The 27329-nt window shown below is 34.7% G+C and overlaps 1 protein-coding gene across 2 annotated transcripts in view; it reads left to right on the forward strand.

The window, feature by feature from the left end:
- FOLH1 (folate hydrolase 1) overlaps positions 1 to 26571 on the forward strand; it is a 46975-nt gene extending 20404 nt beyond the window's left edge. Inside the window, exons 7-19 of one of the 2 annotated variants that reach the window (XM_081063997.1) lie at positions 596 to 689; positions 3471 to 3566; positions 3853 to 3938; positions 5262 to 5381; positions 7580 to 7662; positions 9074 to 9137; positions 12173 to 12240; positions 14765 to 14856; positions 16712 to 16802; positions 19747 to 20011; positions 20285 to 20366; positions 23220 to 23312; positions 24630 to 26571. In XM_081063997.1, the coding sequence (XP_080920123.1) occupies positions 596 to 689; positions 3471 to 3566; positions 3853 to 3938; positions 5262 to 5381; positions 7580 to 7662; positions 9074 to 9137; positions 12173 to 12240; positions 14765 to 14856; positions 16712 to 16802; positions 19747 to 20011; positions 20285 to 20366; positions 23220 to 23312; positions 24630 to 24819 (1424 nt within the window). In that variant the 3' untranslated portion in view covers positions 24820 to 26571. Of the gene's footprint in view, positions 1 to 595; positions 690 to 3470; positions 3567 to 3852; positions 3939 to 5261; positions 5382 to 7579; positions 7663 to 9073; positions 9138 to 12172; positions 12247 to 14764; positions 14857 to 16711; positions 16803 to 19746; positions 20012 to 20284; positions 20367 to 23219; positions 23313 to 24629 lie in introns of both variants that reach the window. The other variant, XM_081063996.1, reaches the window with a different exon arrangement.
- The last annotated feature ends 758 nt before the right edge of the window (positions 26572 to 27329 follow it).

Below are 27329 nucleotides of genomic sequence, written 5' to 3' on the forward strand. Positions count from 1 at the left end.
TGATGTATATCACCACTGATTAGTTGGCCTCGTTTTGAACTTCATACAAATGCAATGAGACAGTCTGTATTCTTTTGTGCTTTGCTGCATTCACACAGTATAATGGATTGAGATTTATCCATGTTATTGTGTTTAGTAATTTGTTCCTGTTAATTCCTGAGTAGCATTCTATTGTGGGACTATACTACAGATTATTTATTCAGTCTCCCGATGACAGACACCTGGACCATGTCCAGTATTTGGCTAATACAAATACGGCTGTCATGAGGAATTTTGTACAGGTCTCTGTGGTCCTATGGTATGTTTTCATCTTTTTTGGGTAAATACCTACGAGTGAAATTGCTCTGCCACAGTGTGCATGTCTGTTTAGCATTGCTTTTCAAAAGTTATTCAAAGTGACTATGTAATTTTACACTATCACAAGCCATGTATTAGTGTTCTAGTTGCTCCGCCTTCTCACTAACATTTGAAATTGTCTATCCTTTTATTTTAAGAATTCTAGTTGATGCGATATGAGAATATGTTTAACATGACTTACAGAGAACCTTTTGAAAAGGACTGAATTTTCATTAGAAGTATGTTAAACTTTTTTCAGAATATGCTTATAGACGTGAAATCACAGAGGCTGTTGGTCTTCCAAGTATTCCCGTTCACCCAATTGGATACTATGATGCACAGAAGCTCCTAGAGTAAGTTTGTAAGAAACAAATAGATGGCATAATTCTCTTTTTTGACAATCTTCAACTTTTATGCTTTTATCGCCAATAATTGATACTGAAAATCTGAGATGGGAGAAGCATCCTATTTTATCACCCTTTTATAGTGCTTCTGTTTGGAATTTGCTTTATATATTGGTATCTAGTGTGTGATAGCCATGAAAATGAGTCTTTCAGATCTCCAATTGCAGGGAGCATAATTGATCAATTGGTCCAGCCACTTTGATTTGAAATGCATCACCTATTTGTGTCAAGGCCACACTTTCCACAAATGCTCCCAATCAGTGATGGAATATGTTAGAGATACTAAACCAGGCCTGTTACTGGGAGAGGCATAGGACTTGTCTGGTGGGACATTTGGGCTCAGGATTCCCTGATAGCCTTGTTCAACTGGGTGCTGCCACCCACCACTCTTCCTTCCCTTTCTCTGCCCCATATGTCAGACCTGCATTGCAGTCTGGTGGCTTTCTCAGCCTTTGCTACCTCCCTTACTATTTTCCTCACAGGCTTTTCTACTAATTAGTCTCTTACTCATCTAATCCTCTTACTGTCCACTTCTTGGAAGAGCTGGAATAACACACTGAGAGATCAACTTCCATGTTGTTTTCATTTCTATTCCTCTCCCCAGCTTTCATTATGGAAACCTCTCCAAATGTGTTATTGCTTAACCTGACATTGGAAACCTTCCACCTTTCCTGCCCTGCTTTCTGCCATCTGCATGCCCTTTCTTCTCCATTATCCCTTAGGAGGGGAGAGAACACTGCCTTCTCTGAAAAAATTGCTAGAGACCACAGTGTCTGGCCAGCCAATCCCTTTTCTTCTTGAGTTCAAGACATTCTCGATCATTTTATTTTAGTATCTACAAGAAAACTGTTTATAACCTAGTGCAGTGCCCTCAGTTTTACACGTGAGGAGACTGACATCAGAGTTGGAGGGATCTCTTCAGAGTTTGAGGGATCTCTCCAACTTAAGGGCAGATTAAGAAACAGTACTCTGGTCTTTTTTTAGGGGGTGGGGGGGCTCTTAGCTTTACCACATGGGTCAGGATTCGGTTTTGAGGCACCATAGAGTACACATTTGTCTAAACATGTTCATAAATAAAGTCTAAACATTCCTGATATTTAAAAGATGAAAGTGATTTTAGTATTACTTCTAACAGTGGAAAACTATAAACTACACAAATCTTCAATAATTGATAAGTAGTCAAATACATAACCAGCTATGATAGTGATTGAAGCCATTAGAATACCTGTTATACAAAAATATGGAAACATGCATATGCTATACTATTAAGTGAAAAAAGAAGATTTCAAAACAATATATAGTGTAATTACAATTACGTAAAAGGAAATACATTTACACAGTTCAAAATTCAAAGGGTTATATAGTAGAAACTTTCCCTCTTACTCATTTCCACCCCAAAGGCATTCAGTTATTAGCGTATATGATGGAACTATTTTATGTATAATTTAGGATATATAGATTCTTCTTCACTTGCCTTTTGTAACTTTTTTGCATACTTAATTCTTTGCTGTTTTGACTATTGATTATGCTTTTTTTTTCTGTGTAAAATGCCCATTCATGTTACTTTATCCTTTTTGTGTGAAATGTTATTGTGAGTAGATAAATAAATTTGATGCTGTAGTACTTGGAATTACATTTATTGGGCAAACTCCCTAGTGAGATAAGAAAAGGGAAAGTAAGCATTTACTCTATGATAGAACATTTAATAACAGAATGTTATTTATAATTAGTTTTTTCATGAGAAGATAATCTTCTCAATTGTTTTAGTACTGGGTTTGCAGTAAATTCTAGGTCAAGTTGAGCTATTCACATTTCCTCAAATATGTAGGCAGGGAACAAGCACTTGTGAGCTGGCACAGAAAGAGCAAGAAACTGCAGAGTGTGCTACACTGCAAACCTTAGTATGTGACCAGAGATAATGCTATAAAAGACAAATTGATGTTTTCCACTTTCTTAAGTTTGTCTTGAACCACATTCCTTTATCTGCTTGTATTTAGCAAAAGTACCTTTGGTTTCCATGCACAAATCAAGAAAAAAAATCAATCCATGTTCTTAATATAGTACAGTAAGACTGCAAGAACCCCGTCATTTCATTATCAAATTTCTTTCTCAGTCCCCTGATGAGAGATAAGCAGGGCTGGTGGCATGTACTGGCTGGTCTGCCTGAGTCTTTCTACCTTTCTGGCTTTAAACATCAAAATAGCATGAATCTTTGAGGCTGCTGAATGAAGTGAAATATTTCCTTTCTTCCTAATCTATGAGTGTGAAAGTACTTTGCAAAGGATGACCATATACATATTTTGAATACATTTATCAGTGGAAGAAATAACATAATGGAAAGTCCCAAAGAATTTGACATCAAGCTCTCTTCAGAGCATGCACTAGAGAGCACTTTTCACATGGTTTACTATCGGAAACTGGTACCCTAGAGTCTGAATTCTTAACAAATATTTGAATCTCAGCTATACCACTTATTGGCTACATGACTTTGCTATGTTATCTAATCTCTCTAAGCCTCATGCGCCTCATCTGTGATGTGGGGATGGTAGATCTGACTTCGTAAGAATTGTAGTAAGGATTTAAATGGCATGTTATATGAAAAGCACTTTGCACGATCCCTGACTCATGGAAGCTCTTATGAACAGATACCCAAGAAAGCAAGTCCATTGACATTTGAACTTATAACTTCAAAGTTTTCCTTCAGCTAATAATACTTTTTGTGTTCAACAGAAAAATGGGTGGATCCGCACCACCAGATAGCTGGAAAGGAAGTCTCAAAGTGCCTTACAATATCGGACCTGGCTTTACTGGAAACTTTTCTACACAGTTAAGACTTGATTATTTTTATTTTAACTCTTTCTACAGGGAATAAACTTTTTTTTTTAATAAAAAAGCAATTATAGAGGATGACTGAAAAAGTAAAACCTACCTAGGACCAACAGGAAACAAAATCACAGCCTGAAGAGGGGATTACACTTACATCATTATATATGGATAGTCGGCCAATGTAATTTTTGCCTGGGTACCTTTAGAAATCTTTTAAACAATGATAGAAGATTTAAAAAGTGTGTTAAGCAGTATTTTTCAAATGTGTCCTTTATGTTTGCGTTAGAAAAGTCAAGATGCACATCCATTCCAACAATAAAGTGACAAGAATTTACAATGTGATTGGAACTCTCAGAGGAGCAGTGGAACCAGGTAAATGAATCGTTTGCTCAGCAAATACCGAATGAGCAACTTTTCTGTTCCAGGTCCTGCTCTGAGCTCTGGGACTACCAAAGCAAAGCAACTTTCCCCCCAGTGGAATTTACATAATACAAAAAACATAAATATGAGGTAATTTTGTATTATGATACGTGTGGTGAAGAAAAGAGAAGTAAATGGTGGGATTAGGTGGGACAAATAACCAAGGTTAGTAATAAACTGCACGCTTTACTTAGAGGATCAAGGGAAAAAGGGCAGGGAGAGATGGATTTTAGGTGTTCTGAGTTGTCTGGATGTGTTTATCACATATTTTGCATGGGGAAATATCTTCATGATACCTACAAATATACGTAAAAAACAGTACTCTTAGAAAATTCAAGTAACCTTGAATTAATGAATTTTTTACACAGCTTTATTTTCCATTGAAGTTGATGAAATAATATATAGACACATGATTCCTGTAGGATTTCAGATGACCTGAGGATTAATATATTTTATAGAGCCTTATTTACTTCATTATATTCCAGTTCCTTAGAAATTATTTGGTTATATATTTCTGACTAAAACAGATCCAGTTTAATTGCATATTTTTCTTACAAGCACCCGCTGGTTTTGTTCTGCGATGAAGAATGTTGATATGCTTCCAATGAATACTAAATGATATATAACTGGCTATTTATTGAATCTTATTGAATACCTATTATGCCAGCTCTGGGCTAAGCATGGGGGATAGAGGGGTTAAAAAAAGACACAGACCAGGAACAAGGAGTTCACGGTTTGGGAGGGAAGCCACTCATGTAAGTACTTGGTAAATGCTTTATCAGATATGAAAAGATTGCCCTGAGAGCTGAGTAGAGGAGCAATTCCCTTTCTCTATAGAAAATAGGAACTGTTCATAGAAGGAGAAATCTTTGACCTGTGTCTTGATGATTGAATAGAATTAGGAAGTGGAAAATTTATTATATGGCCACTGAGTTCTCTTACTCTAAAAATACTGGAAACAAAGTAGTAAGTTGGAAAGAGAGGAGTAATAAAGAGTTATATAAAGATGTGAATAAGGATAATTTTTTACTTATCATTACATATATACTTATAATTACTGCAATACACTGAAGTTTACATTTGCTTATCACATTCATATTTTCTTTGTACATCAACATCAGAACAAAGTGTGTAATATATTTCCACAAGTCTACAGGAGCTTTGCTATCTTTCGTTGCGTTGTGAGTGCTCTGTGTTTAGATGCTATTGAGTCATTTGCAATTTGCCATGTTATTGACCTGAAATGACAAGTAATTTTGCAATGATGCCTTCTAGACAGATATGTCATTCTTGGAGGTCATCGTGACTCATGGGTGTTTGGTGGCATTGATCCTCAGAGCGGAGCAGCTGTTGTTCATGAAATTGTGAGGAGTTTTGGAATGCTGAAAAAAGAAGGTAATTTAAACAGAGAGTAAAAAGCCTCTCTAAGTCTCAGTTCAATCCTCTATAAAATGAGTGTAAAAACGCCACGTCCTAGGTTTGTGTAGGGTGCCCTGAGAGGATACATACAGACTGTATTGTGCTTAGCAGTAGCATAGAGTAGCTTTCAATAAACAGTGGTTGTAGGACTTCTGTGATTAGTTAATTATGTCGCTTATTCATTTTTGCATTTATTTATACAATAATATTTACATTATTGATATTTGTATATTAAACTATAATCTGAAATAAAGGAATTATTCTGTGAGTTGTTGTACTCAGCGACCAAGAAGGTGGAGACAGATTTCTTCACTAGAGAGTACACACCAGGATTAGGTCATAAGCCAAAGCTTCCTGGTCTGAAAACTGAGCAGAAGTTCCTCAAGTTCTCCTAGCCTCATACTTCAGGTCAAGTGTACTAAGTAGCTGAGGAGATCAAAGTTTATTCAGAAATCTACTAGTTTGCTTGCCTAATAGGATACTGCCAAAAATTCAGTATCTGCATTCTCACACCCCAGCTTTGATTTGCTCTCCAGAATTTAGGTTTATACTCTTAGCGCCATTTCTTCAGTTAATTTTAGAATCTCCATATAAAAACCAAAATAAAATTTAGTTGAAATGGTTGCTTTTTTAAATAATTACTATACACTGAGAGAAGAAAGTTTACTCTGTTTATGACCCTGTAAACATGGTGTCTGGGGGCTGTGTAATGTTCCATATTTTTTTAGCAATAATAAAAATGGGTAAAAATATGTAAGTTTGCATGGTACTTATTTTCTCATAGAAACAGTTTTCACATGTGCTCTCTGTTTTGAACTCATAGAAACCAGGGAGACGTTTACCTACTTATTTCTGTTCTCATTTTACAAATAAGCTAACCAAGGTTTACATAATCAAGTAATTGATTATGTAAGGTCATATAACTAGGTTGTATAACTAGTGTGTGTGTGGCAGAGTCAGAGAACCAGGGCTTAAACTTAAATTTCTGACTACCAGCCCACAAAACCATGATGTCTCTTTATAAAATAAAATGTAAAGCTGCTCTATTCGTGTGTTTTTTTTTCCATACTGCTATCTTATATTTTAAGAAAATAGAATTATGGAGACCTGAATTCACATAGTTCATGAATTAGATAGTGTTTAATATTATTACAAACATTTTCATGATTTTGTACGCAGATTCCCTGTGGTAAATGCAAAAACATATTGTGACAGTTCTAGAGCATGCCAAAAGAATGCAATGATGAGGAGTAATAATGGGAAATTTGAATAATACTATTAACAAACTTGACAAAAATGAAACACTGGACTTAGCATAGGGGTACACATTCAAAACAAATGCAAATGAAATAGTGACTAAAATAATGGCAACTGACAATTTTTGGAACACTTATTAGGTATTATACTCACATATATAAATATCATTCCATTTAATCCTTCTAGCAATTAAGTGGTATCTTCATCTTTACTCTGTTATTCCTGGTGTGTAGATGAAGAAATGCAGACTTAGTAAATTTGGATGACTTTTCCTTAGTCATACTGCTAGTAAGTGAAAAAAACCAGGGTTTGATAATAAGATCTGTCTTTAACTCCAAGGTCAGTGTTTATGACTCCGAGCCATAAGACCTCCCTATTTAATTATGTAGTTTTCAGCAGCAGCAGATATTGGCATTGCTAACTGAGCTTCTGTTGACTAATTCTGGCAGAGAGTAGAGCAAAATCATCAAACAGCTGACATGGGACAGTCATGTGATGCCAGAACAACATGACAGAGTGGTAAAGGATTTTCTTTCAGTTTTATCTGCTCAGAACAAGACCACATCTAACACTTTCTTTTTCTACTTTAAGCAGCTGCAGATCACAGGTCGTTTCTTATGCATAGCCAATCATTATAAACCTAGGATATAAGTAGGATATTTTATGACCTCACAGGATTTTTACTTATGTCTACATTTTTCCCTTTTCAATACAAATGTGCTATTTGGTATTAACAGATCAGCTTTAAAATCTTACAAAAGGAAATTATATAAGTAAAGATTCTCACCACATTTCACACTTCCTAAAAAAAAAAAAATTAATGAATTTGTTTTTGTTGTTTTTCCTGTTTGGCTTGGCAACGTCTTGGATATATTATGCACTTTCCCAGCATTCATATGTATGCACATATGTTTTAGGATGGAGGCCTAGAAGAACAATTTTGTTTGCAAGCTGGGATGCAGAAGAATTTGGTCTACTTGGTTCTACTGAGTGGGCAGAGGTTAGTTGGTAATTTGCTACGATATATAGTTTCATAATAATAAAGCAGTTCATATTCAATTCTCAAGGATATAAAAATAACAAGTGAATCCAGTGAGAAAATACTCAAACTTTTCCCCAATCTGAAGCAACATGTCCTTGTTCAAAAATCAGAAGTAAAAATATCTTCGACACTAAAGAACCAAGTTCCATTTGAAATTTTTAGAGCCAATTAGTGTCAATTGTCAAAATAATTTTTCTTCATTTTCTGGGAGTGTGATAGTAAGTAAATAAATTCACTAGAAATGAAACATCAAAATAAGATACCACGTTTCTGTTATCCTTTCCAGATTAGCTCCTAAATTAGCTAACCACATATAAATACCCCTTGAGCTTGTGCAGTAAGGTATATTTTTCACAATTATCTTCTTATATCATAATGACCTACTCTAAATTAAATGCTAAAAGTGAGACAGAAAGTCCCACCGCAGAATATTTGCTACGTCCCTTGGAAAGTAATTCTACCTGCATGAATCATTGGCTTTGTGTAATAGAGGCATTAGCTAGCTGTAAATATATACAAAGTTGACATTTATACCATTAACTTCCAGCCATGCTGTAAATATTTATTTGACTCCTATTATACTCCAGAAATTATGAGAAGTTTGTGAACTTCAATTTTCTTGGGGGTGGAGTGGGGAAAGTAGTGCTTCTGTAGACAGGAAAGATGTATGCTGGCATCAGGAAGAGCCTACATATGTTGAAGTTGTGATTTTGTCTTTTTCCAATTATTTTCATCACCTAAAGTTGCATTTTCTTCCTTACACTCAGGATGCTTAGGAAATTGCACATTTGGGAGATTCAGAGTTCACTTGATTATCTCAAATTTTTGCTACACTTCCTTTTTAGTTTTAAAACTGCAATGATCAGTGTTGACCAGTAGGTGGTACCCTCCTACAGAGTAACTTAACTTCATGTTTTCAGGATATAGACATGATTGAAATTCCCATTATTTTTAACCTGTAAATTTGAGATAGCTCATTCCCTGTGAATCAGGCAAGATTCTCTACTTAAATAATGAGATATTCATGGGAAGATTATCACTGAAAGGATGTCAGGTCGTTCGTGTTTGCTAAGTGAATTTCTTGAAGGATAAACTATAGTTTGGTTAAGAAATCAACTCCTTTTCCATTTACCAGATTAAGAATGTAGACAGTTGTATTTTAAATTTTGATCTTAAAAGTGTTTTGATTGCTATTCTTACCAATGATCTTTACTGAACTTCTTTCAAATTCTTTTGAGAATCTTATTTGTCAAATTTGTGGTAAATTTGGGCCAGCTTAATTCAGAAATCTACAGTTAATGTAGATATGCATTTTTTCAGGGGGAGGCTGGGGCTACATGTTTATGGTTTTCTTTCTTTCATATTATAGGAGAATTCCAGACTCCTTCAAGAGCGTGGTGTGGCCTATATTAATGCTGACTCTTCTATAGACGGTGAGTATCATTGGTCTTATGGGAAAAGATGTGATCATAGTAGTAGCAGCAGACTTAGTTAATAAATTATGTACTAACAAGGAAGGCGGATTCATTAGCATGTGGTTAGGAAATCTGCTGCCGTTTTGCCACACTGCTGCTCCTAGCTGACAGTAGCTGTGAGCCCTAGAGTGTTAATTTGGAAAAGCAGCACTCAATGATTTATTTCATCTGGCAGATTACCTTGTATATGGTAGGAATTCAGTAAATACCCATTAAATGAAGAAGTACCATGTTTCCCAGAAAATAAGACCTAGCCAGACCATCAGCTCTAATGCGTCTTTTGGAGCAAAAATTAATATAAGACCCGGTATTATTATATCATATGATATTATGTTATACCCAGTATTTATTATATTATATTATATTATATTATATTATATTATATTATATTATATTATATTATATTTATTATATTATATTATTTATATTATATCACATTATATTATATTATACCTGATCCTATAGTAAAATAAAACCGAGTCTTATATTAATTTTTGCTCCAAAAGATGCATTAGAGCTGATAATCCAGCTAGGTCTTATTTTCGGGGAAACACAGTAAATCATGGAACTAAAGATTTCAGTTATTTTAGACTGGGGGTAGCAAAAAAAGCATAATTTAAATTTCACTCCAGTTTCATCATCATATCATATGTAGAAATTTTGAAAAAATGCTGATGTCCAAGATTTGTTTTTTTCTTGAATTCTTTTTTTGTTCTTGAATTCTTTTTTTCAATTCAACAAATACGTGTTTACTGAGCACCTCTCTATGCAGTATACTTTCCAGGATTTCAAAGAAATCAGGTTAGTAAGAACAGTCTTGTAGAGATGAAAAAAAATAAATCAGTTTAGGGTCTGACTGAATACGTTCAGGTACTATAAGAAGGATATAGTCAGACTGGGTCTGAGAATTCAGAGGAGAGAATAATGGCAACTTCAGGAAATGCTTGAGAGATGAGATAAACATTTGAGACAGGCTTTTAAGAATAGATTTGCTTTTGATAACCAGACATGTGAACAAAAGAACATTCTCAGGTTTATTTGCAAGAAGATCAAACAGTACATTATCACTACACTCACACCTACAAATCTTTCTATTCCTGACCATGTGCAACTTCCCAGACATTGCAGTTCATGTTCTCTATACTTGGATTACTGTTCAGCCCCCTCTCTACCTGTTTAATTCTTTGCCTACAGTGTCTCCTGAAAGGTTGTTTTTTCAGGGGAGCCATATTTTTGTAGCACTCATCACTGCCATTAAATAATTATCTGTTTTAAAACATTGCCTCCCTTACTAGACTATCTTCCTCTGCAAAGAACAAACAGGATCTTGCTTGATAACTCCTGGATTCCTAATGTCTCATTAACAAAATATTTGTTGCATGGTGCTACAAATGAGTGAATAAATGACCGAAGGGTGGAATTTTAGAATCTTGTCTTTAGTGTATTAGCAAATTTCCCATGTTAACAATAATTGAGACATTGCCTTTTGATGGTGACATGTTGACATTTACATTTTCATTTCTGTCCACATGTCTGAACTACATCATCCCCTAAGTCAGTTTATGCAGTGCATTTCAGTTTTCCTTTCCTCCTCAGGTTTGTGGCTAAGGGCTTGGCCGTCTTCCTGTTACTGCCACTTCTTGTTTTTGTGACTTCAGATTGGTACTTTCCGTGTCTCAGTTTTCTCACCTCTAAATAGAATTACTAAGAACACATCTCAAAGACTCTTGTAAGGGCAAAAGTAGATAATATTAGCAAAACTCCCAGACCTATGCCTTGCACAGAATAAATGTTTAAAAAAGTCAGCTTGTATTATTATTACCCTTCCTTAAAAACACTTAATATGATGAAACACTTTGCCACACAGAATAAATACTGCATATAGTCTTCAAAAGTAGAATAATGTTCTCTTTCTTGCTAGTTTTTTTTTTAAGATTTGTTTTTTAATGTATGTTTTTAATTTTTTTTATCATCATCCCATTTGTCCTTTTATAATGGATGTTTCTGAATCATTGGATTTTGCTGATCATGTCATTTCCCTGCCTTAAAATGTTCCATTGTCTTTCCATTGTTTTCAAGATCAAGAATAAATGATACATTACTCTAAGATTGGGACACCACTTATCTCATTTTGTTGTATAGTTAAAATTTTATTAAATGTTCATTTCTCAAATAATACAATAAATGAAAACTGGCTTTCTCACGTTAAAATGCAAAATTTACTAATAAAACAAAGCTCCCTACTAATCCCGCTCTCAAATTTAGCCCTCTCTTCAAAGGTACTATTGTCCTCGGTTTGGGTTTTTTCCATCATGTTGACATTCATATATAGAATTTAGCTCATACAAATCACCAACAGTATAGCTGTCTTAGGTGCTTTACATGTAAAAGTTTACTTAATATTCACAATAACACTGTGAGGTAAGTGTTATATCTCTCTATAGAAGAGGGAACTGAGATTGAGAGGGATTAAGTAACTTTCCCAAGGTTACCCAGATTTTAAAGGATTGAGTTGAGACTTAACTCAGACTGGCCTCTTTCAACTTTATCCTTCTAACCACTGTGTTCTACTGCCTCTCAGTACCTTATGCATGTTCTTGGTATCATATTACAGAGAATGGTTCTGCACCTTGCCTTTTTCATTCAGGGAAAACCTCTCAGAAAACATGACATTAGGCCAGAGGTCTAAGTGAAGTGAGGGAATATGTCATGCAGATATAATGCAGAACACTGTGCTAGGCTGGGGGAGCGCTATGCACAGAGACCCTGAGAAGGATTCTGGGGGGCATAGTGGGAGGTGAAGATTTGGAGAGGTGACCTGAGGTGGTTTCGTGTATGGCACTGGAGGCCATGGTGAGGATGACGGATATTATTGAGTGATGAGTTTATGGGACTTAGCTTTTCAAAGGATCATTTTGGCTAAGGAGTTAGGAATGAATGAAATAATTAAAGAAATTAAATAAAAAATAACCTATCCTCTCTTTATCTTTCAGGAAACTACACTCTGAGAGTTGATTGTACTCCACTGATGTACAGCTTGGTATACAACCTAACAAAGGAGGTAAAAGTAATGACATATAATTGTAGAAAACCTGAGTTCTACAAGTGATGTTATCTTGAGGTACCATTATTATGTTGAGCACCTGTGTTGTTTTATAACTTGTCTTTTGTTTCAGATAGCAGATATTCGCTCCACAGAACATTACATCTAATAAACTGTTGACACACATTACCCCATTTTCCCCCACACAACCCTGAGGCAGCCTTTGGGTGGCGTGTATCTACCATCCCCATTTGTAAATGAGAAAACTGAGCTTAAAAAGCAGTAGCCACCAAAGTCACACAACGTGTACAGTAGCTGAACCTGGACTTGTTCCTGTGGTTTAACACCTTAATCTTAAAACTGGTTTATACTCCTTAATATAATGATACCAATCAACTCAGGATTGAGGAAGAGTTAAAGTTTCTAACTGATTGAGAAAGAGTATGAGTGAAAACATACCAAAGACTGATTGCTAGGTGCAAATCAATTTGGGGCAAAGCCTAGGTGAGACCATCTACTTGTCTTCCTGACTGCTTGCCTTGAGCTCCAATCTGCTGAGCTCCACTGCTCTGGGCTGACAGCTAAAGTTATCTTAATTCTGACAGCAGCACAAGATACTGAACTTGGCAGAGAGATGGTGCCTGAATTCTTATAGGACTGACAGGCAATTCTTCACTTTAATTCTCCTGCCCCATAAATCCACTGTGCCTCAAGTTCATCATAATGAACAAATTTTGGGTCTGGCAGATTTTTGTTGTTACTACTAATTACCTGGTTTCTATTGGAAAGGAAAAAAAGACTTGTCTATTTAATAGAATTACCGATTCAAATGTAATTACCAAGAAAACTATAATATTTCAGTTCAGATAGGGATTTTAAATAAGACTTAAACAACACTAATCTTTGGCTTCAAAAGCATGGAATTTAATCTTATAATTCCTATAGGAATGGAAAAAATAATTTGAAAAAAATCTATTCATGTCATTACCTAAGGATGCCATCATTTGCCTGCAGTTTTATCAATTTCCATGAAATGCATAAAAATTTAAACATCTGAAACATGGTATTTCAGAGAATTCCCACCATCCATGTAATTTAAAGTAAATGCTAAGGAAGGTCGGCTGTTATTTTTGTTTACTAACTGGGTTGCTGACATCCTGGAACATTTGCGAAAACACTACTTACTCTTCAGGTCAGATTTGAAATTATGTGATGCTTACCAGTTTTTGGGTTGTTTTATTCTGTTTTGGGAGAGTAATTTGTAATATTTCAACCCTTATTGATAAACTGAGAATTTACTAATGTATTTCTATACTATTCAAAATTTGCATTTCTTAGAATTAATGTAGTGGTACTATCCCATCTAGGAAAGTTTTGTGTAAATTTATAAGCTTAAGTGACATTTCTTTGTTGCTGTATTTATTCATATTTTACAACTTAAGATGTTAGCATAACTCTTCTCTCCCCATGCTTATGCAAACACAGAGGGTGCCAAAAAAATGTATACACATGTTAAGAAAGGAAAAAACTGTATTAAAATTGTAATACTTAATATATACTGATAACAAAAGATGAATACAAGTCAGGTGTATACATTTTTTGGTACCCCAGGATATTTGTGTCCCCATAGACCTTTGCACATACCTCTGTTATAGCACCGAGCACACTGAATTTCACATTTTTTATTTATAGTGACCACTAGTGGAGAGTATAAAGTGTGTCTTACCGAGCTTTGTATCCCTGGCATTCACAAGAAGTCATGAACAGCATAGGTACTCTATAAAGTTTTAAAAATTGAATTTGTTGAAAAATAAAACATAGGATTCTTATTAAATATAAAATTTTTTAAAATGTATACCATTCAATAACCTGTGAATAACTGTGGAACATTAATTAAAGCTTGTTTGCTAAATGTTTTCGGCATAACATCTAATGCTCTGACTTCAGTAATAGGTCATATTTTACTCCTTTAGTTTTCTCATTTGTAAAGCCAGAAAATGTATTTAAAGTACAATGTTTAATGCAATCACAGTGAGTACTCAATTAAATAAAATATTAATGCATTTCTTTTATTATGTAGTATTTAATGATTTTAGCAACTTTACTGGCAAGAATATTAAAAGGAATATCTTCCTTAACCAGCTTACTTCCTTTCAATGTCTTTTTTATAAGAGGAGAAGCAATATGTGTTTTTGAGAGTAGCCGCCCTTAATTCAGAAAAATAGACCCCCAAAAATTTATAATATGACCATTCCTTCGAATACAATATCTTGGTATAATTTGGTGTAACCTTCTTTTCCATGCATCCCATGTTTTTTTTTTTGTAGTACTTGCACTTATACATAATAACGTGAGCATTTTGCCACATTGTCAGAAACTCATTATTATAATTCTTAATGGTTGCTGATGTATGAATTGCACCCCTTGTTTGCTGAATATAGTTTAGATTTTTTCCCCCCGATTAATGGAAATTTTAATTTTTAAAACATCTGATTTGTAAGTATTCGCTTTTTTGGTTGTTTTTTTCTTTTAATTTGTGTAGCTCCAAAGCCCTGATGAAGGCTTTGAAGGCAGATCTCTCTATGAGAGCTGGAGTGAAAAAAATCCTTCACCAGAGTTCATTGGCATGCCCAGGTAAACAGACAAACAAGCAAACAGACAAAACTCTACTGAATTCAGTGTGGGCTTGTGTTGAAAATAAAAGGGTACTTTCTTTCAAGCATAATAATAACAAATTAATTTTTTAAAATTCTCTAACATCTGACAAAGGAAAAGCAATTCTGAGGTTAACAAATAAAATATTACCATGTATTTGAAGTTCAATCTGTAGGCCATAAAAAAAATGCTTATCTTCTGAATAGGTAATATATCCACATGGTACACAAATCAAAGGTTATAGTGGTGGAAATTAATTCCCCCTCACATTTCTGTCCCCTAGTCACTCTATAATTTTTCTCTTTTCTGAACATCATACAATCAACAAATATTTTAGTTATGCTAATAAAAGTATAGGCATTTGTCATGCGGGGCGGCCTGTGGGGCCTCTGGTCCGGCTTCCCACAGAAGAACGCGGGATATGGTGAGACCAAAAAGGAACACCCACGGAGCCATAGATAGGGGAGTCATATCACTATATTCTCTCTGGAGGCCGGGTGAGACACACTTAGTAGTAGCCATATGATCCGCAGTCCGTCATTCACTTCTCTGCCTGCCAACCAACCAACCAATCAACACAGCCCCGCAGTTACATCAGTAGCCAATTGGCTAACCAGTTACAGTGATGGCCAACTAATCACAGTTGATGGTTGTTCACTACCCGAGCCAGCACCTCCCCACTCAAGGCTGAGAGCCTGGAAACTGCTCTCTGGGACTCTGTCCCCACAGCATTATTTCAGTTTTTGGTTGTGTAAACAAAAATTAATTTTAGGTTTTAATAGAGAATAAAAGCATTTATTTGAGCAAAAAGGAGATGCAGCCCAGAAAACACAGTAGCCCACGGCAGCACACAGCAGCCCGTGGCAGCTCACGCCAACCTCCGGCTGCTCACAGCAGCCCAGCTCCAGGGAGAGGAGTTCATAATCTTAGCTGTAGAGGGAACAGCTCACTGACCCATGTGGGAATTGAACCGGTGACCTTGGCATTAGGAGCATGGAGCTCCAATCACCTGGGTCACCAGGCTGGCCTCCAACTTTCAATCCCACCCCCAAACTTGAGGGAGGGGAGAGTGGCTGGAGGTTGAATTAATCACCAGTGGCCAATAATTTCATTAATTATGCCTATGTAATGAAGCCTTCACAAAAACACAAAGGACGAGGTTCAGAGAGCTTCAGGTTGGTAAATATGTGGAATTTCAGGGAGAGAGGTGTAAATGGAAAGGGCATAGAACTTCTGTATAGTATTCCCAAACCTTGCCTTATGCACTTCTTCCCTGTGGCTGTTCCTGAGTTATACCCTTTTATAATACACCAGTGATCTCGTAAATAAAATGTTTCTCTGAGTTCTGTGAGCCACTGTAGCAAATTAATTTAACCCAAGGAGAGAGTCATGGGAACCTCCCATTTGTAGCGCATTGCTGAAGCACAGGGAGGGAGGAGGGCAGCCTTGTACGATTGATACCTTAACCTGTGAAATCTAGTGCCATCTCCAGGTAGATAGTGTCAGAATTGAGTTGAATTGTAAGACACACAGCTGGTTTCCCCCAGAATTGCTTGTTATTGCTATTGGGAAAACACCCCCTCTCCCCCCACTCCACGAGATGGAATTGGGTCCAGGAACCCAAAGGAACAATGGTCACCATACTTAGAATAGCCTTATAGTAGCTATTTTGTGATCCGAACTGATAGCTCTCATATGTTTTGTTGTTGTTGCTTGTCTAAGACAATACATCTAAATATTATATTCATAATAGTAAGAATGGAACTTAATTAACCTTTTAATCTGTACTTGATGGAGAAATTAATCAAATAATCCTGAATTTCATTCCTAAAAGGATTAGCAAATTGGGATCTGGTAATGATTTTGAGGTGTTCTTCCAAAGACTTGGAATTGCTTCAGGCAGAGCACGGTATACTAAAAATTGGGTAAGTCTATTGATAAGTACTTCAAGATTATTTAAAAATACATTTTAACTAAATAAATTACTTTGAATAAACAAAGTGATTTAAGTATTAGAGCAATAGAGGAATTTGAAGTAGAAGGAAGAAGTCTAATGGTTTAGATGGTGCTACTGCTACAAGGGATAGTTCCTGCATCTGGTATCCTGAACCTTGTAATGAGAACTTCCATGTACTCCCTTAAACATATTTTCTGTTTCATATGGTGGCATTGTTTTTTCCCAGTTATTCAAGCTAGAAATGTAGGAATTGTCTTGGACAATTTTTTACCCATTTTTTTACCCTTTTTACCCATTGTCATTCAAAACTAATCAGTATCATGACTTGAAAATATTTGGATTTTTATCTCATTATATCTCTAATCATTAAACATGAAAGTTATAATAACAAATGACATAATAAACAATGAACACATATACAAGTCGTAACATAAACAATGAACACATATACAAGTCATGATTCTTTTCTATTATTGTTGCTGATGATAGACAATTTTATAGTTCTTTACTTTTATCAAAGTAACAGGTACATAGTTCACAAAATATCATACAGTACTAGAAGAGTTTATAATGAAAAACAGGGTTCCTTATCCCACTTTCATCTTGTCCCACTTTTGATTCTGTTTAGCAGATTAAAGTTCTTTCAACTTTTTTGTTGGCTTCTTCTGATAGCTATCTGCATGTTTATAAATAATATGCTTATGCTGCTATTTCTTTACTAATTAGTTTTATGTATTGTCCATTTATTTCTTACTAGGGAAGATAAGCATTCAGTTCTATTATATTGCTTCTTCTCCCAACCCTCAAATACTTAGCCTCATCACATTTTTTTCAGTGTATAGTTGCACTACACATGTTTATTAGAACACTTTTTTTCCTCTCCATGTATCCACAACTAATTCACCACAAACTCTTAGTCTATCCAAACATATCAGTTGATCTGGTAGATTTCATTTTCCCCCCGTGGGGCTCTTCTCTGATTTCTCTGGTTGTTCTCTTCCTGTAGCACACCTCTTGACTGTGAAATTTCTTCACTGAGAAATCTGAGAGTACCTTCATTTCTCTCCTGTTTTGGATCTTCTGTTTCCTGGATTTTGTGTCTCCCTTTTTCTTGCTTACTCTCTACTTTTTTTTGGAGCATATCCTTCAGGAACTCCTTGAAAAGGGTGTATGAAAGCTAAAGACCTTGCATATCTGAAAATGTCATTTATTCCATACACGATTCTTTTGATCGTTTGGCTGGGCACAAAACTTTTGGTTGAAAATCCTGTACCCTCAGAATTTTGATGTCATGGCCTCATTGTTTTCCAGCCTTCAGGATTGCTTTTGAGAAATTTGGTACCATTTGATCCCAGTTCCTTCCTCTGATTTTTATTTTGTTTTAAGTTTAGTATCTTCTCTTTAAGACTCAGTTGTCCTTGGTATACACATGTGCCTTGGTTATGCCATTTTTCCATACAGTAGGATGTACGACAAACTGGTCCCTTTACTCTACAAACCTATCTTGCAGTTGAAGGAAATGTTTCTCTCATTGATTATTTCTTCCCTCCTTCCTCTTTTTTGTCAACTATTATTTAGCGTTTGGAAATTAGGTTTGGATTTTCTTTTCTGTTTTATCTTTTCTCTTTTGTTTCTCTCTGTCTTTTTTCTAATTTCTGGAATATTTTTTCTCAACTCTGTCATTCATTTTTTTTATTGAAATCTTATTTGTTAAGTGTCCCTTTATTCCCTGAAGTACCTCCTTACTCTGAGTTGATTTTATTTTTAGTCTGTGTGCTTGATCAATATGTTTGAAGTTAATGGGTTCCTTTAAATGCCTGGTCATCTTAAGCAATATGTGTCATTTAGGAGTGAGACCCTAAAAAGCTGATTGAAGCCCTGTGTGCAAGAGTGGCCCCTGGCGAATGGGAAGCTTCCCAGGAGAACGACCCAGAATGCCTGTTCTAGTTGCTTCATTGGGAGACAACCAACATTGAGAATCTATAGGTCATTTATTGGGCTAATTATTCACCGCAGACAGGAAATCTTTAATCTCCTATCATTGGGGTAGAAAGTTAAGCAAGGTTAGATGGAGTTTGGTGATGAGAGTAGATGCTAATATTATCTACATTTTACTGAAGAGAAAATTATAGCAAAAAATGGTTAATAAACTTTGGGTTAATAACCACCCAGATTTATTTGGTAATAAGTCCTGAGCCTGGATTCGTACTGTCAGGCTCATTTCAGTGTCCCAGTCTCTTCAGCATATCACTGTATAAAGTGTTCTTTTATATCAGTAAAAAAATAAGCAGCTAAAAAATAGTCAGAAGGCATAAATCAATAATTCACTGTTTGAAAAGTCCTTTGCTCTTGCCTTTTGTGTATGTTCTTGGTTTTTTACACCTGTCTGAGTATGCCTTCTCTCTCCTTAGTGAGATTTTAGATTCACTGCTAAACCCTTCACTGTTCAGACTCTTCACTCTTCAGCACACTTCTTGTCAGAGAATTATTAATTCATGGAATTTCAGTCATTAAACACTTTGCAGCATTACCCTATGTAATACTGTATAATGCTTATGTACTTGCCTATAAAGGTTCTGTCTTCTTAAGTTTTTATTGAAATGCACATTATCTTTTCCTTGTTTCAAAAACATTTCCATATCTCCTGTATTCTTAAAGGCAAAATGGTTAGGTCTTTCCTAGATAATTTTTTATAGTACCATTTATGTTATGTATACATATGTTTTCATTAGTGAAAACCTGGAATGGGTTTTAATAGTTTATTAACCCTTTAGTAAGTGATACTCAAGTACTTTCCTTTATTCATTTCTGACCAAAATAGCCTCATTAATATTAATAGTAAATATGGCACTATGTATTATATTATAAGCTATCTTGCAAGATATATATATTTTTTCTTTTTTCTTTTGTAGGCAATAAACAAACTCAGCAGCTATCCACTGTATCACAGTGTCTATGAAACATACGAGTTGGTGGAAAAGTTTTATGATCCAACTTTTAAGTATCACCATGCTGTGGCCCAGGTTCGAGGAGGGATGATATTTGAACTAGCCAATTCCATAGTGCTCCCTTTTGACTGTCGAGATTATGCTGTAGTGTTAAGAGAGTATGCTGACAAAATCTACAATATTTCAATGAAACATCCACAAGAAATGGAAACATACAGTGTGTCATTTGGTATGCTACACTTCTTTCAAAATTCATTATCTGTATGTTTCTATTAATCTCTAAAATGTAATGACCTACCTTACGTTCATTTATTATTTATTGTGGTTCCCTATGAACAGATATTTTGTTTACGTCTACAAATGTATTTTCCATTTCAATGATGCTTATCCTATAATATACAAAGTACAAATACATTGTAAAATACAAAGGAGAACAGTTTTCTATATTGTTCCCCTTACTAAGCTATAGAACAATACCATTAGCTCCTGATTTCTCTTTCAGATTCACTGTTTTCTGCAGTGAAGAATTTTACAGAAATTGCTTCTAAGTTCAATGAAAGGCTCCAAGACTTGGACAAAAACAAGTATGGTATACATATATAAATTATGCATATAATAGATATAATTAAAAAGAGATACTAATTGATATCTTTGTTGCCGAAATATCTTTGGCATGTTTTTTGCTGCTTCCGTCTCTCCACTCTAACACATCTGATGTAGAGCTGCCGTATCTCTTCAAAGACCTATTTCTGACATTCTGAGTGGCAACTGTGCTGCTGAGAAATGCTGGTGCCTACTTTACTACCACCACATTAGTACAAACCCCACCTTGGCATTGAAGATCCTCCACTGTGTGACCGAAGCTTTCTCTAGCTTGCTCTTGCTCTTTCTGTATCTGTCCATTGTACTTCAATCAAACTCTCCTATTCCCAGAGCACACCTTCTTTCTCCCAAATGTTAAGTATTTAGAATTAATTCTGTGTAAAATCACAAAAGTAAAACATAATTCAAACAAAATTTTTAGATGGAAGAAAAATAATGTGAGGAAATTTATTAAGAAAAATGTTTCTAAAAGTAAAATTTTAAGGGCTAACATCTACTGTATATTAATCATATTATGATGAACAAATAGCAGATCTTGGGATATTGATGCAAGAATACACAGAAAGATCAGAGCAGTCAAAAATTAGACTAGTGATATATATAGATGTATTTGTACCGAAGGATATATCAAAAATCAATGGGGAAAGAAAGATGTATTCAAAAATAATGTTGTATAAGCTCTTTTAGCTTATACAAATGAGTTCAGAATTTCACTTCACATTGTATGCAAATAAGCAGTGGATATAAAAAAATTCTTTACTAAAAATTGAAATTTCTTGGAAGTGAAATTCCAAGTTTAGAAGCAACAAGGAAATGACAATGCAATCACAGTTGAGAACAGTGCAATGGTTAATAATATATAATCATTAAAAGTAAAGATAAAAGACTGGGAAACCTCTTGTGAGGTCATGAAGGGGTGACCTGTCTCCTCATTAGTGCTGAGAAGACCCAGAGTGAGAGCTCTTGGCACCCTCCCTAGAACTTTTTTCCAAAAAGAAAAAGATTCAGAAACTGTTTTTTCAGTAAATTTGGAAAAGGGTAGTATAGACATTATAAAAATATTTTTTGAAAATTGATAAGAAAATCCAAAAGAACAAAATTGGAAATATTGGCAATGGGCAAGATAAACAAATCTAAAAAAGCATACCATGAGTACTGAATGGATATAAAAATATTCAAATTCATTAATAGTTCAAAACTACAAATGAAAATACTATTTTCATATCAAATTAGTAATTTAAAACTTGGTTGTACCTATTGCTACAGGCTGTGCACTGAAGCAGACGCTCTCTTGCTTTTTTTAATAGCACTGTGAAATGTTTTAACCTTTTGAAAAATATCGATACATATTGCTAAACTTTTAAGAACCATTACGTAGTTCTTACACTTTTCTGTAGTATTTCTGTTTCTTGAATCCTTTCTTAAGGAAAGAGTCTCCAGTTTGAAAGAATAAAAAAGTCTTCTTAGAGAAAAATATGAATTAGAATACCGAATAATTAAAAATAATCTTAATACCTAAAAGGAGAGAAATTACTAACAAATTAGATGTCCACCTATTTAAACATTTTGTAAGCATTAAAACTGATGATTATAAAGGAAATATAAGATATTTATAAGAAAATGGAAAGTAAACAAAAAGTATATAAAATTGTAAATATAGCTGATTACATTTTTATTGAACAAATATAGAGAAAAAGTAAACCAATTTGTTTAACTGTGTTATCCTGGGCTGAATATGGAAATTTTTCTTATACTTTATAATCCTTTCCAAAATTTTTATGTGCAAAAAGAAAAATTAGCAATGAGAAATAAATTTTAAGGAGATCCCAAATACCATATGCTCTATGAAGCTGATTTTCTATTTTTATGAAAACTTTAGTTATTCCTATTTTCATTTTGTCTACATAGTGCAGTTGAAAGAACAGTATTGAGCTTCTATTTCACTCTATAACTTTCTAAAACTCACTAACCTGGGCAAGTTATTTAATACTCAATCTGAGTAATCTCGTCTCTGGAATGGGGCTAATATCCTGCCTAACTCGTAGGTTGTTCTGGAGTAAAAATAACATACATAAACATTCAGAACAGTAATTAGGATATAGGAACCAATCAGTAAATATCTATTATTATTAAAACTAAATTATAACAAACTTAAGAGGCAAATTATTAAAATGTTTATTGTTCCCTATTCTAATTATTATTTCTTTCATTATTTAAATTATTTGATAATTAATATGTTGAATTTAAGAACTCATTGTTAAACTATTCAAGGCTTATTGATAAATTTTCAGTGATATCAATCCCCCCTACACCACTATGGAATGTGAGCTCTGTAAAAGCAGGAAGTGTCTGATACACAGCAGGCATTCAAATATTGTTGAAAGGATGAAATAAATACTATCTCTTTTGTTCACTATAGGTTTATTTTTAATAACAATAAAGAAACTATTAGCTGTCATTTGATAAGTATGTATAATTTTCCAGGCACCCTACTAAACATTTATAGACTATCCCATTTCAATATTGAAATTACTTCTATGGGTAGATTAATAAGATACTTAAGATGAAAAAGTCTTTTGTATATTTAAATACCTAGGTTTATTATTTCATTATAAATAAAAATTGCTATTTTTTCCATTGTCACATATAACTTTCTGTGGTTTTATAAGGCTCAGTAGAATAGTATTTTAAAAAGTGTAACTGTGTATGTTTTGTTCTTAATTTTCATAGCATAGGGATTTAAAACATTAGCATTGTTTACTTTTGTTCTAAATTTTATTTTGCCCGGTAGTGCATACATTTTCATGATGTTATAACTGTATTTCCCTTTTTAGCCCAATATTGTTGAGAATTATGAATGACCAACTGATGTTTCTGGAACGAGCATTTATTGATCCTTTAGGGTTACCAGACAGGCCTTTCTATAGGTAAGGACAAAAAAAGACTCCTTATTATAATATTTCTATTTCACTGTGGAAAAAATATCATAATTGAATTCTTGCAAGCAAGTAGAAAATTTCAAAATATATGTTGTAAATGATATTTTGTTTCTTCATAAAATGTAATATGATTGCCACATATCTTTCTTGTTTCTGATTATAAAAGAACATATTTCCATTGAAGGAAATTTAGAGGATCCAAAGAGCCACAAGTAGAAAATAAAAATCTCCCCAATTTCATTAGTTATTTACAAATCATGTTTATATTTTAATGTATATAATTTTAGCCCCATTCTCATTTTAAATACATTTGTGTTTACATATATACAGAGATATATATTTATACATATATAATATGTAATAATTTAGTTACTCTCCTGATGTAATTTAGTTTTTTTGTTTGTTTGTTTTTTCTAATTTACTTGTAATTATTTCTGATAAACACCAACTGTCCCCAGGTTGGTCTAAGTATTATAGGAAGAATTAGATCATTGACTGGCCAGAAATGTCCCCATCTTTCTGTTTGGGGATTATTAAAGGATCAGAATTGGAAGAATCATCCAAACAAGGTGACTGGTTTGCCAGTGGTGGCATGATTGCGCCTCTTTCCTTCTTTACCTTTTTGTTGGAACTTGTTCTTCCCTACCGGGGCTGTTACAGAAACTGGCATAGCTCTTTCAATAAAACATCGTCTTCTGCCTAGGTCAGACAGAACATGACAGAACTGTTTTAAATGATTCTTCGTGCTTTCAGCGGGACATTCAACATGTTTGCGGGGCTTCCTTTTTAAAGTAGAGAAAACCGAAATAGGTAGTCTGGTCACAAACAAAACTTAAGTCATCACAATTTTTCTATATTTCTGGATAGTGTATTATCGTGAAAAGTCAGCACTTATTTGCAGTGTGCGTGAGACTGATCAGTTAAACACTTAATCTCTCAGACCTTAATTTCCTCCTCTTTGAAATACCGATAGCAGCTTTGTTGAGTTTATTTTTAAGGATTAGAAAAATTGTAGGTAAATTCTTTAATACCAAGCATGATCCATAGTAGGTGACAAGTTATTGCTATCGTTGTTATTTATGTTACTGTGAACACTGTCATCTGTTTAAAGTCAAAAAATAATTAACTTATACAAATTTCATAGATTAGTCTTTGTAGATGATTAAACTCAGAAATTCAGTTGACAAGGGGCTTATTCAAAGATACAATTAGAATTATACAATCCAGGAATTGTAGTGTGCTCCTTTTTTTCTCTTGTATATATCATTGGGCGACTAATAAACAGCAAACTATTTTTATCAACAGGCATGTCATCTATGCTCCAAGCAGCCACAACAAGTACGTGGGGGAGTCATTTCCAGGAATTTACGATGCTCTATTTGATATTGAAAGCAAAGAGGATCCTTCCAAGGCCTGGAGAGAAGTGAAGAGACAGATTTCTATCGCAGCCTTCACGGTGCAGGCTGCAGCAGGAACTCTGAGAGAAGTAGCATGAAGCGTTTTTGTAGAGAACCCATATTGAGTTGGCGATCCTTTCTGATGACTCAGAAAGAATCATCGTGGGTATATGGATAAACTAAAAATTAAAGTTGTGTGTATCTTACTATTTTTTTTTCTTCTCAAAAAAGAGAGAGGTGATTTCTCTTCTGTAATTACAGAAGGTTATTCTGAAGTTGAAGTATGTGTTAAAATTTAAGACAGCCTAATATATTAAAACTCTTAGGTGGCATTACCAGAGAATCAAGTTTAATTCAGCATTTCCAAACCTATTCCTGTCATGGCACACAAAGAAAACGTCAGTGTGTGACAGAGCACCTGGGAAAATTCACAGGGCTGCTGCAAGCCAGGGGCCTCAAGCCCTGCCTGGCCCCCAAGGCTGAGAGGATACTACATTAGGACACTACTTGGACAACTCTGGTCTGAGCAAACTTCTGGTAGATATAGTCCCTCTGTGCCATAGAGATAATTACTTCTTTCAAATTAGCAAATATTTATACCAGAGGGTATATGTAATATGTATGTACAGTGAAAAATAATGAAGAAATGAACATGTATAATGTCCCCACCCCTACACACACACACCAACAACCAGATGGAGAAAAGAAGAAATGTGACCAATATCTTTGGATCCTCCAGGAACTGTTGACCAGTGTGCCTTTCTTGTCTGCCAGACATACTCACTTTCTTGAATTTTATGTCAATCTTGCCTATTATTTATAATTTTACCACACATGGCTAGATCCCTGGCATGTTTTGGCTCTGTGTACTTTGTGAACTTTTTTATAAATAAAATCATACCATGTGTAGTTTTCTAGGACTGGATATTTGTCCCTCACCTTTGAAGGTTGATCCATGCATCACTATGGCTGGAGTTTACTAGATTTCATTGATATAAAGCATTTACTTGCATGAATATAATATTTATGAGTCAGGGTCCAGTCAAGGCAGAGAAACCACACAGAAACATGAATAGGGAAAGTTCATATAATGATTGATTATTGGAGCAATGAGATGCTATCTAGTAAAAAGTAAACAGAACTCAAAAGAATAGCAGATAGAAAGGGTGGTCACTGTCCCTAGGGCTGACCACAAAGAGTGTCTCCCTTCTCCGCCCCCAACCCCACCATGGACCTCAGTGAATGGTGGAGATGTCTCGGTGGTGCTGCACTAGCAGAAGTTGCTGCAAATCTACACTTTAGAACTCCCCAGATACCTGCACTCTAGATCATTGTGGGAAGCTGTGTTCATAGGGAAGTGTCTTGCCAGAAGCACTCAACTAGGAAACCAGCCAAGGGCAGCTTTGGAAAAGGCTTCTGGCTGCTGGTTCTGCTGGCCACCGTGAACTGCAAGAACCAGGTGCTACAGCAGCAGCCAGTGCTACAGGATGGGGGCACTGTGAAGCCTTGTGTGCTCCAGGGGCTAGAGGGGGGAGCAACATTTGCATGCAGGAGCCTGCTAAGTGAGCCCCTGGAAGCAAGGAAGGGAAATACCTTGCAATGTTTTTCCAATGCCTTTTACAAAGTTTAGCATCGTGCCTTTTGGCAAAGAAAACATATTTAAAGTGTCCACATCCATGTATAAAGAAGAGTCAATGAATAGTAAATGGAACTAATCAGATGGATACCAGGCACATAACAATGTATGTGTTCATTTTTCTGCTGCTGGGCGTTTGAATGTTTTCTGTATTTTGCTTCTATGAACATGTCTCCCGATATAAATATTAAAGATATTCTCTTTTCTGACAGTCCAACTGTAAATGGAATATCGTAATATATATTTATAATAATGAAGTATCAAATAAGAATCGAATATAAAGAAAAGTATATATATATATAAAATTTATTTTTCTATCTCAGGGACAGTACCGTATGCCTCATAGGAAAGTTTATAGAACAGACCGATTTGGAAAAAACTAGAAATGTTATAGAGACCAGTAGAGATGGAATTTAATCTGGTTATTAGGGCTAATCATTATTTCTCCTATTTCAATTTATACATTGTTTACTACAATTATTTGAGTAAATCAGATCCTTCTGGGTTTTCAATAAATGGTTTAGGGGTATTTGTAAAGAAATCAAATCCAAATGCCAAATAGTAAAATTTTCAAATAATTTAAATTTATATTCAATCCAAAATACATATTTATATTTTAATCAAATAAATATACTTTAGTCAGATAATTTGAATTTAATTCAATTTATATTCAATCTAGAATATTCAAATCTCAAAATAAATTTTACATGGAATAAACAGTTAAATGTGAAGGATACCACCATAAAAATCACAGGAAAATGAGCGTGTGCTTTAATAAGGCTAGATCAATTAGGACCTACTAAACCTAAAAATTGGAAAGATCACAAAGTAAATGATTTGTAAACAGAAGAAAACAGCATGCTGGGAAAAATATTTGCAATGAATATAACAAAGTATTACCATAACTAACATAAAGGCTTTTTTAAATCAGTAAGTTCAATATTAATAATTAATCTCCACCTCCCTTCTCTA

Source organism: Rhinolophus hipposideros, assembly GCF_964194185.1.
Source record: "Rhinolophus hipposideros genome assembly, chromosome: 10".
NCBI classification, from domain to species: Eukaryota; Metazoa; Chordata; class Mammalia; order Chiroptera; family Rhinolophidae; genus Rhinolophus; species Rhinolophus hipposideros.